At 39.9% G+C, this 11,115-nt stretch overlaps 1 protein-coding gene across 1 annotated transcript in view; it reads left to right on the forward strand.

The window, feature by feature from the left end:
- LOC121284344 overlaps positions 1 to 8,878 on the forward strand; it is a 38,281-nt gene extending 29,403 nt beyond the window's left edge. The window contains exons 7-9 of the mRNA XM_041199755.1: positions 152 to 226; positions 1,276 to 1,325; positions 8,420 to 8,878. Of these exons, the coding sequence (XP_041055689.1) occupies positions 152 to 226; positions 1,276 to 1,325; positions 8,420 to 8,500 (206 nt within the window). The 3' untranslated portion in view covers positions 8,501 to 8,878. The remainder of the gene's footprint in view (positions 1 to 151; positions 227 to 1,275; positions 1,326 to 8,419) is intronic.
- The last annotated feature ends 2,237 nt before the right edge of the window (positions 8,879 to 11,115 follow it).

Here is an 11,115-nt window from a genome sequence, read left to right on the forward strand (position 1 = left end):
ATTACATTACACCTCAGCATAGAGTGAGGTATCTAGACTTTGTTGTATTATACTCCCATTCACATCTCAGTATCTGTACATTAAAGTGTACTGTCATTAATTTATGCTGTGTTTTTAACAAGTTGCACTTCCCTTTGCTATTTAAAAAAAGAGAGCCAAGATGAGTCCCTGGTGCAGACAGGGAATGAAGATGGTGGCACTGCAGTGACTGTAGATGGGACTAATGGTAAGTAGAATTATTTGTAAGAAAATTAAGTGTGGCTCATTAATGACACCTGTTCCATTTGACCAAATTATTTTGTGATAGACTCCATTGTATTTTTAAGTTCACAGCTCCCTTTTTATTTGGTCTCTCTACATCCTCCATAATTATGGCACTTCCTGTCCTATATTAATGTTCTTCTGTCAGGATGTGAAAGAGAGTAGACTAGATGACTGTCTATTTCTAACTATTTTTCGGGATGAGTCTCTGAGTTATGCAAAAAAGACCGATTCCCCAAATGCGCTGAGTTAGTTTTGGTCTGCTACCGAAATCGGCTTTAGTGCTACAGCTAAGGAATGGGAAAAATCTACTATATCGGTCAATACCATACTCACAATAATCACACAATACTCTGATCGTCGCCCAGAGTGAGGATCAGAAATGCTGTGATATTCCCCTATAGTCAAACAGCCTGTGTTCATGGTCAAGGCTCATACATGGCAAATTACACCTCAATGAAATATTAGAGGGAAAGCTGTGCCTGTAGAACCATAGCCTAATTTGAAGACAGGAAGAAATTAAAGCAGAGGTCAGAGCTGCATCTGGTTATCAGTTTGCCATAGCATCAGAAGTTCTTTGTTTTGTGGATGCATAGATAACAGAAGAGTGGGCACTTAACATCACACCCCTTTACGTACCTACCATATTTGGTCATCCCACAGTGGAATTCATAGTTTCTTCAGTTATGTCTAACTGCCAGTTAAGACACCTCATCTTTACTCCACTCAGTCACCATGTCACAATTTTCCAATTACCTCAATCTCTTTCATTCTTTTCAACCATGATGGCATCTTGCACAAAGAGCCCTGACCCTTTAATGTGGTTTTTCAAAAATAAAAATCTTTTCAGAGAACAGCGTTTTGTAAACTTTGCAACAAAAAAACTTAGCTGCAATTACATTAAGAGCCTGCCAAGTTGTTACTATGATATAAGTCTTTTTTTTTAAGAACTACTGTCAAAACACAATTATACACTGGCTGTGGATTGCTGCATGTTGCTTATTGTCTCTCCAGAAGAAATGCACGAGCCCAAGGATGACGATGAGGATACAACAGAATCAGAGGTCAGATATTTTGACATAATATGTGGTAAATGAGGTGACTAAAAATCACCAGGTAAACCTGAGCACTTTTACAATCAATAACTTTTTCATTATGGTATTTTAGGTTGTTGCTCCCAAGGCAGCCTAAGTTTGTTTGTATCACAATGCACAAAATCAAGTCTGTAGGGTTTGTTGTGTGGCTGTTCTGCTAGTAATTTCATTCATTATGTAATTAAATCTCTGTATGAAGATATGAAGTGTTGCAGCAATTCTAAATCTCACAGTTGGAAATGTATGGAATACATGGTAGAAAATTATAAATATCATACCACTATATAAGGTAGGAGGGAGAAAGAGAAACCAGGAAACTACTGGCCAATTTAATGTCTGTTGCAGTGGGGATATTAGTGGAATCGACCATCAAGAACAGAATGACCGAGCATTTGAACAAATACGAGTTGATCAAGAGTCAGTATAGATTTGTTCATAGCTGACTTCCAAAATCCATCTTTTGAGGCGGTACTTCCATGGTGGACAGAAGTCTCTTTGGGTGTTATCCCTATGGACTTCTAGGAGGCATTTGATGATGTTCTGCACAAGAGGTTATCAGCAAAATTGGCAGCGCATGCAATTGAGATTACCTTGTGACATGGATTGGGATGCAGGAGACAGAATAAGGGGAATGTAATCTGATTGTCTGGATGTGACAAGTGATATACCTCAGAATTCTGTACCCAGGCCTCAGCTTTTCACCATGAAGGAAGAGAGCTGTATATACACTGTTAGGAGGCACAGTAATGGGGCAGGAATTTACATAGGAATATAGACAGATTAAGTGAGTGGGCAAAACTGTTGCAGATAATGTTCAACATGGAAAAGTATGATATCCATTTTGGATCGAAAAAAGACAAAATCAGAATATTTCTTAATGGTAGGAGACTAGAAGACCAAAGGGAACCATTAAAAGCTAGTTCACAGGTGCAAGAGTATTGAAAAGGCTAATGGAATGTTGGCCATCATCTCAAGTTGAGTGAAATACAAAAAGGTAGGAAGCTATGCTTCAATTTTACAAGAGTTTTGTTTGGACTCCATCTGGAATATTGCATTCAGTTTTGGGCACTGCACCTCAAGAAAGAAACATTGGTATTGGAGGGGTAAAGCACATGTTCACCAATATACCCAGGCATAAAGGGCTAAAATTGTGAGGACAGGTTGCACAAACTTGACTTGCATTCCCTTGACTTTAGAAGGTTGAGGAGTGATCAAAGTGCTTAAAATGATAAAGGGATTTGATAGATTAGATACAGAAAAGCTGCTTCCTCTGATGGGGGAACAATCTTGAACCCTGAAAAGTGTGAGCTGATACACTTTGGTAATTTGAAAAGGAAGTATTTAACGAACGGCATGACACTAGGAAATTCTGAGGAACAAAGGGACTTTGGAGTGTGTGTCCATAGATCTCTGAAGGCGGAGGGGCATGTTAGTGGGGTGGTGAAAAAGGCATAAGGGATACTTGCCTTTATCAATCGAGGCATAGATTACAAAAGTAGAGAGGTCTTTCTGAAGTTGTATAGAACCTTGATGAGGCCACAGCTGGAGTACTGTGTGCAGTTCTGGTCACCACATTATAGGAAGGATGTGATTGCACTGGAGGGGGTGCAGAGAAGATTCACCAGGATGTTGCCTGGGATGAAACATTTAAGTTATGAAGAGAGGTTGGATAGACTTGGGTTGTTTTCGTTGGAGCAGAGAAGACTGAGGGGCGACCTGATCAAGATGTACAAGATTATGAGGGGCATGGACAGGGTGGATAGGGAGCAACTGTTCCCCTTAGTTGAAGGGTCAGTCATAAGGGGATATAAATTCAAGGTGAGGGGCAGGAGGTTTAGGGAGGCTGTGAGGAAAAACTTGTTTTAACCCAGAGGGTGGTGACAGTCTGGAATGCGCTGCCTGGTGGAGGTGGGTTGCCTCACATCCTTTAAAAAGTACTTGGATGAGCACTTTGCACATCATAACATTCAAGGCTATGGGCCAAGTACTGGTAAATGGGATTAGGTAGATAGGTCAGGTGTTTCTCATGTGTCAGTGCAGACTCGATGGGCTGAAGGATCTCTTCTGCACTGAGAGATTCGGTGAATCTTAAAATTAGTGCTCAGACATTTCGGAATGAAATCAGGGAGCACTTTTTCCACATAAGAGTAGGTAGTGGAAATTAGAAATTTTGCCCCCTCATCCCAAAAGCAATTTTTCCACTTAGCTGTGAGTGCGCACGCCCATGGAGCAGCAAACACCATGCAGGACCTGTTCCGTGCTAAGTATCGGTTCAGCAGATAAGGTTACAGGTACAGTGCATTGACAGAAAACTGGCTGTGCACAACAAAATTTTGCAGGCAACATTGCCCAAAGGAATGTGCATGCAGGTGAACTCAAGACTGAACTGGTATTGATAATCTTTGTTAGGTTCCGGAGTCAAAGAATATGATCAAAGGTGGGAAAATTGAATTGAGGAATAGTTCATCCATGATCTAATTAAATGGTGGAACCAGCTCAAGGAGCCGAATTGCCTATCCCTGATCGTACTTTAGTATGTTGTGCACTGTCCATATAGATACCATGTTCCCTTTGTTAATTTCCACATTTAAACTAGAAGATTCTGCTTTTTGTGGATGTTGTGTTTTGTGACAGTTATCAACAGATAATAGCAAGAAATAACAGGAGTAGGCTATTCAGCCCTGAGCCCACTTGGCCATTCAGTGAGATCATGGCTGATCTGCTACTTCAACAGCATTTTCCTGCACTATCCCCATATCCCTTTATCTTCTTATTATGTATAAATCTATCAATCTCAGTCTTGACCATACGCAACAGCTGAGCCTCCACAGCCCTCGTGGCAGAGAATTCCAAAGATTCACCACCCTCTGAGTGAAGAAATTCCTCCTCATCTCAGTCCTAATTGACCTGTCCCTTTTTCTGAGACTGGTTCCAGACACCCCAGCCAGGGGAAGCACCCTTACTGTATCTACCCTGTTGAGCCCTGTTAGAATTTTATATGTTTGAATGAGATCACCTCTCATTCTTCTAAACTCGTGAAATCATTAAATGTGTTCAAGCTAAAAAGATCGGTAGCAGCTTTTTTTTACAAAAACCTAATACAATGTACACTCGAGTAACTATGTATTAAATGAGCCAACTTCTCCCCAGGCTTTCATTACCAGTGCCGTCCATTGGGAGAGCCGTGTAATGGGCAGCTAATCCCATATTGCCTACTTGACACTTTCACCCAAAAACAAAATTACCAAGTTGCATTCTTTGTATCCCTGTCAAAAAGATGAAAATTATCAATGAACATTAATATACCAGTTAACTATTTAAAAGGATTGATCATGGGTAGATATCTGCAAGGTAATTTTGCCATCACTTGCAGGTATTTCAGGAGAGATCCAGGAGGCACAAAATTATGTTTTTTTATTTTTAGTTTCAAAAATAACCTTCAATTTCAGGCCCCCCTGTGGAAGTTAGCTTTCCTTTCAGGCACCCATGTACAGCGGGCACACTGGCTTGGGCAATGTTTGCTGCTTCAACAAATCTTTCCAACAGTAAACGATTATCTCTTGCCATTACAAAAAGACTAAATGTATGCAGAGACTTAATTATTCATTCAAGTTTGCTTATATTTTGGAAAATATTAGTTGATATATACAGATTTGCTTCTTACTGCTTTTGGCAAAGATAATGGAGGAGCAATGGAAAAGTCCCCAATGACCATAATTAATGGCGTAAGTCAGTTACTCCATAATTTCCTTTCTCCTGCACGGTTCACGAGTCCCTACGCTACTGGTGAGAGTCCCCAGGAAAATCCGAGCCACAGTTTTTGGTGTCATTTATTCGGAAAAGTTCAGGATTAGTTCAAAGTTGCAATGGTAAAAATTTCCAGAGGAGCTGTGCCATAGATTATGAGTCTCACATTGTGAGGTTAACTGTGCCTAATAATACATGTTGAGGAAGAGTGCAATGTTTTTCAGTGGGAGGACAGAGTTAGAACTCAAATGCTAAAAAGAGAAGATAGTCTAAAACTGTTATTTATAGCTTATTTATAGAATACTGGAGCTAAATGTCACGACTTAGGCTATACTATAAATGTAACCGTTTTGGTCGCTAACAGAGTGCTGTCATTAACCTTGGGCACCCCGGTGGTCTCGAATCCTAATACAAAATGTTTTCTCCTCCATTTCAAAACTAATTTCCCATATTATCACCAGATTATTTCCGAAATTATTCAGGTACATAAATAATTGATATATATATCCCTCACCATCCTAATTACACAAAGAAATCTGTGCTCCTTATCCATCCTAACAAATAATAAATCTTTTGACATCATCTGTTCTTGGCTGCAAGTAAATCTGCGCTCCTTGGTAATTTTGGTTATACAAATAATTACTCAATCCCATATTCATCCATTACATAAATAATTTGTTCTCCATCTTACTTAGTTAATCTGTGAAGCTTCACCCGTTACAGAACAGATGCCTCCTCATTCATTCTAGTTACATAAATTAAACTATGTCACCTTTTCACCATCCTGTAACCATTATTAAATTAAACAAATCTGTGATTCAAAAATAAATAAATCAATTGGTATTCCTCAGAACTCTTTCTCTTGTTGCTGCATTATCCAGAGTCAGAGGTCACATGATGCCCCTCCTTTTTCTTTGGCCTAGTTGAGCATTGTCCCTCATAGGCATTCCTTTGTGCCTCTTTTGAAGTTAACCCTTACAGTTTGTGACTGCACAACTTGGAATTAGTGAAGATGAGAGCAATTGTCAGTTGAGCATGAGTGGGTGTGGTGGTAGCAGATTGGAGGGGTGAGAGATGATGTTGTAGAAATGTTCCTTGATGATTTGTTGATGCACAGGTCTGGCAACTGAGAGCATTGTTGCCTGATGCACTTCCTGGTCATGGGTAAGAGTTGATCCCTGAGGAAGATGAAGTTGTGGAGAATGCAGCAGCCAACACCAATTCTGGATGCCCTCTTGGAGCTATACTGAAGCACCTCTTCCAATCTAATATAATAAAGGCAAAATACTGTGGATGCTGGAAATCTGAAACAAAAAACATAAAAAACCATCTTCACATCTGAGGTAGAGTCATACGGATTCAAAACGTTATCTCTGTCTCTCTCTCCACAGATGCTGTCAGACCTGAGTTTTTCCAGCATTTTTTGTTTCACCTCTTCAGATCTGTTTAGGTGGTGAAATCTGCTTCAGAGCCCCGATGGTCTTGCTCAATCAGAGCTCAGGTTGAATCTTGGCTTGGTTTGTAGCCCTCTTGATTGTCATGAGCCAGGTGGTCAGCCCTTCTTCCCAAGCCAGCCTGACACCCAATGGTCTGGGCCTAAAATAAGGTAAAATCGAAGTTTAGTGCAGGATAAAAGCATTGCTGAAAAGAGAGGCATGCTGCCAAAGCTCTTCATCTTGCACACATCAGGACAAATGCAAGAGTGCCATATTTCAAATGTTCACAATGTATCCTGCAAGTCGAGGATCCTTTATCCGTAAATCTGAAATCCGAACACATCCAAAAAGTGTACTTTTTTGAACCTCATCAACCTTTAGCACGGGAAGTCCAGTTGTTTGTCTTCACTATCTACCTTGCGATTTTTTTGTGGTGAACATGTTAAAAAGAAGCTTATTACTGGTACCCTGTATTTATTATTCAGTGATACATCTTACTTTTCTAGCCACTTTATTTACTTTAGACTATAGCTTGCCTAGGCTTGGACTATTGTAGTTTAAAAAGACCTAGGCCTATGTGTGGTATCCGAAAACGGAAATCCGAAACGGAATCGGCCCCGAGGGTTTCGGATAAAGGATATTCGACCTGTACAGGAGAAAAGGATGCAGATTGTCTCTCTTTTTAGTAATATTTAAGTTCTGTACTACCAAGTGACTGTTTGTACACCCAAGACAAAGGCATTATTGCAACCAGCAAGAAACTGAGTACAGACCTGCTGCCAGTGGTTCCATATTAGCTCAACATTCAGAGGAAGTCTTTTCTATTAATGAATATTCCAGGGTCTTCATATAGAGCTTTGTGAATAGATTTGATGATTCCTAGGACCTGTGGGAAGCCAGTAATTTGGGTAAAGACCAGAGCATTCTCCTCTTTTTTGGCAGCATCCATAGAAAAAGGTGATGAATGGTTCCATCTGTCAGAGTGCATTAGTCACTTACCTTATCAACAGCGCACAGTAACTTGACATATTGGTAAGGTCACCTGTTACAGCCAAGAATGACCCTGAGGCATAGCCATTGATGATTGATACTGTCACAGTAATGCTGAACATGCCAGGCTGCTGGGCTGCAGTTACTGCACAACACATGTCATAGCTCAGTCACAGCCTTCCTGCTAAAGAAGTGGACGCACTGCTTCTCACTGAAGTTGAGATACAATGTTATAGGGAACCCATGTGGTGCAAGGTCTTTGTGGCACAACTTATTCAATTTCATCCTCCTGTGCCACAAGTTCCAGGCCTCTGCTTGCTTCTCCAGCCCTGATGACAACCTGCAGCACACCCATTTTTCATCAATAAAGAACTCAAGAATCCTGCATAGTGCCAAAGCTCCTGAAAGTCACATTCCACAAGTTTTTCAAACAGCCGTCTCCACCAAACGAGTTACTCAACTGCTCCCTCTACTTTGTTGCTAAAAGGTCCTTTAATTGTGCTTTTTTCTTTTACACAAGATTTTCTGAAATAACATTACAAACTATGTTTGAACACAGCTTCAAAGGTTGATGTTTAATTGATCTATATATAGCTTCCAAGATAACTTATTTAACTGAAAAAGTTATAGATGAAGATGTGATAATACTTACATTTCTAGGTGTGTTGGATTTTAGCAATATTTTATAAACCTACCTGTGAGTATGTGATCACCAGAAAAAAAGTGGTGGGTGTTGGTGCACCGTGGGGGCAAGCCATCTACTTTCTGTGAAGCTTCACAGCAGGGAGAAGGTAACCAGAGGGAAAATACACTTAAAGAGTTGGGTGTGAACATATTTGTTTTGCATTGAATATAAAACATATTACAACAAAAATAGTACTTTTTCGTTAGGTGAAAGAAATTGATGTCAGTGACTCCAGTCATGCAAAGGAATCAGAAGATGTGGACTCTCAAGATGAAGACCAGGAATGAATGGATTCTTCACCAATGCCTCAAATTTAATAGTGTTCTCTTGGATACACAACAGCAGTTTGTGTTAATGTAGTGCCAGTGCTCTGCTTGCTGACGAACAACTGATAAGCATCATTCACAAGATCATGTTTGCTAAATGTGTCCTATATCCTCTCTGTAATCTTAACCATTCTAACTTTTAATGAAACAGTAATCTATCTTTTCTCCTTTTATAATTTTACTGTTACAGATGAGCTTAAAAAAATTGCACTATTTTTATAATACCATAGAAAGAACCTCGACATGACTGTTCATTCCTTGCTTGGTTGAACAAAGTGTGCTGTTAAACAACTTTATTCATGCTTTCAATTAAGAAGTTAGATATAATAAATTTATATTCTTGGTCCATGATTAGAAATGTCTCAGGATTGTATTTCTTACAGAATGACATAAGTATTCCAGTTGTTGGTGGGAGAGCCAAAAACAATATTTTCCATTCATCTCTCTCAACCAGTGTCTTCCTTGAAGCCCATTCTCAGGAACAGCCCAATATACTGTACTACAAAGTCTTAGGATGTGGGTTTGTACCTCTAATTATCCACAGGGTGAGATGTGGAGGTCAGGCACTCCTACATTGAAAAGAATGGGGAGGGGAAAACAGGAGACAGACACGACTTGACAGTGCCATTTATTAATAATTGGACCAAGTTTTATTAGTGTACTTTCACCTGCTTTGTAGTTCCTCTGATATCATTGATTGCTTCTAATCATTTGATAGTAAAACCCCTCACTTTAGTGTTTCAATCCACCGTTGCAAACATTGAAAAAGCTCATGAGGTCACATGCAACAGATACAACATTCAGTTCAGAACATAAGGATGTCCTATTACATCCTGGCATTGCACTCTCATACAGTTAGATATTTGGCCAGTTTGGGCACATTCATAAATGTAAGACACTCAATCCAAATGGCAGTGACCAGCCTGTCTATACCTGTGAGAAAGCTAATGTAGATCCTAAATTTTTAAATAGGTACACTGAGAACACTATCGTGCAGGTCTGTCCCATTTGTGGACATGGCTTCAGCAACTCTTTCTAAACCTCTCTTGCATTTCCCACTCCTCCTCTGCTTAAAACCCACTTCTTTCACCAAGCTTTTAGTCAGTCTCCTAATACCTTCACTCTTGGTTCAGTCTTATATCTCTGGAATATTGAATTCAACTACTTTAGGTCTTGAGCTCCCTCCTCCATCCCCACCCCCTTTCTGTTTCCCCCTTCCTTTTTTTTTCCCAATAAATTATATAGATTTTTCTTTTCCCACCTATTTCCATTATTTTTAAATATTTTAAAATCTTTTATGCTCCCTCCACCCCAACTAGAGCTATACCTTGAGTGCCCTACCATCCATTCTTAATTAGCACATTCGTTTAGATAATATCACCAATTTTAACACCTATGTGTTCTTTTGTTCTATTGTTGTTGACATCTTTTGATGATCTGCTTCTATCACTGCTTGTTTGTCCCTACAACCACACCCCCCCTCCACTTCTCTCTCTCTCTCTCTCGCCCCCCCACACACCTTAAACCAGCTTATATTTCAACTCTTTCTTGGACTCGAACTCAAGTTCTGTCGAAGGGTCATGAGGACTGCCAGACCTGCTGAGTTTTTCCAGGTAATTCTGTTTTTGTTATGTCTCTGTAAAGTGGTTCAGTATTACAGGTATTATATTAATGCAAGTAGTTGCGGCAGACAAAATAATTTCAACATTGTGGTCCTTCCTTTAAAGTAGGAAGAATAAAGGAAAATATTCCTGCAAAAGCTGACTGATATCTAGATGACAGGATGAGCTGGATGTTTAAAAATGTCTTATTTGTTCTTAACTTCTTATAGTCGGAATAGGATTGCCAGCTGGCTGTTTTTCCACCAGCCCTGCAGGGTTTTGAAATTACACTGGCTACCAATTGTGTGTTGAGTGAACTGAGTTCAGTAGGGGGTAGCAGCTGGATTACAATAATAGGTTTTACTATCTTAGTTGGGCTGGGAGGGCGGTTTTGGAACTGACTGCAGTTCTTTTTACGATTACTGCTGGAGGCGCACATTGGTGAGCTCTGACTGTGAACATCAGCAAACTTTACCATCACAGAGACATTACAGTTGAACAGGAGGAAAGGCTCATGCTCATTTGAGACTGATAAGTTTGCAGATAGTCAGTCTGGTAAGGCTGCCAAAAGTGGTCACTTTGATTACGCATTGGAGGATGTTTGGTGCCTGTGGTGAATTTTGTTGAATTTAGTATTTATGCCAGCAAGGAGTCAATGCCTCAGTAAAAGGGAGAGAAGAAAAAAATTCTACCTAGTTTAGTCATATTCCCCATCAAGCATTCCTTTTTGATGTGGGGCAGATGGTTACTTGTTCCCAAGATTTTTTAATTTGACGATGACAAGGAGCTACCTGACAGCAGTGATGACTGGTTTTCCTTTGCTGGGAGGAGGAGATAGTTAGACAGAAGATGCCATTTTAATATTTCAAGAAGGGAATATTTGGCTACTATACACTTACTGTTGCAGACAGCCAGTTAGAGACTGAGAAAAAACTTGCTGGGGTCAGAGCATGAACATCAGCTGAGACTGGAATT

The sequence above is a fragment of the Carcharodon carcharias genome, chromosome 11 (assembly GCF_017639515.1).
Source record: "Carcharodon carcharias isolate sCarCar2 chromosome 11, sCarCar2.pri, whole genome shotgun sequence".
In the NCBI taxonomy this organism is placed as follows: Eukaryota; Metazoa; Chordata; class Chondrichthyes; order Lamniformes; family Lamnidae; genus Carcharodon; species Carcharodon carcharias.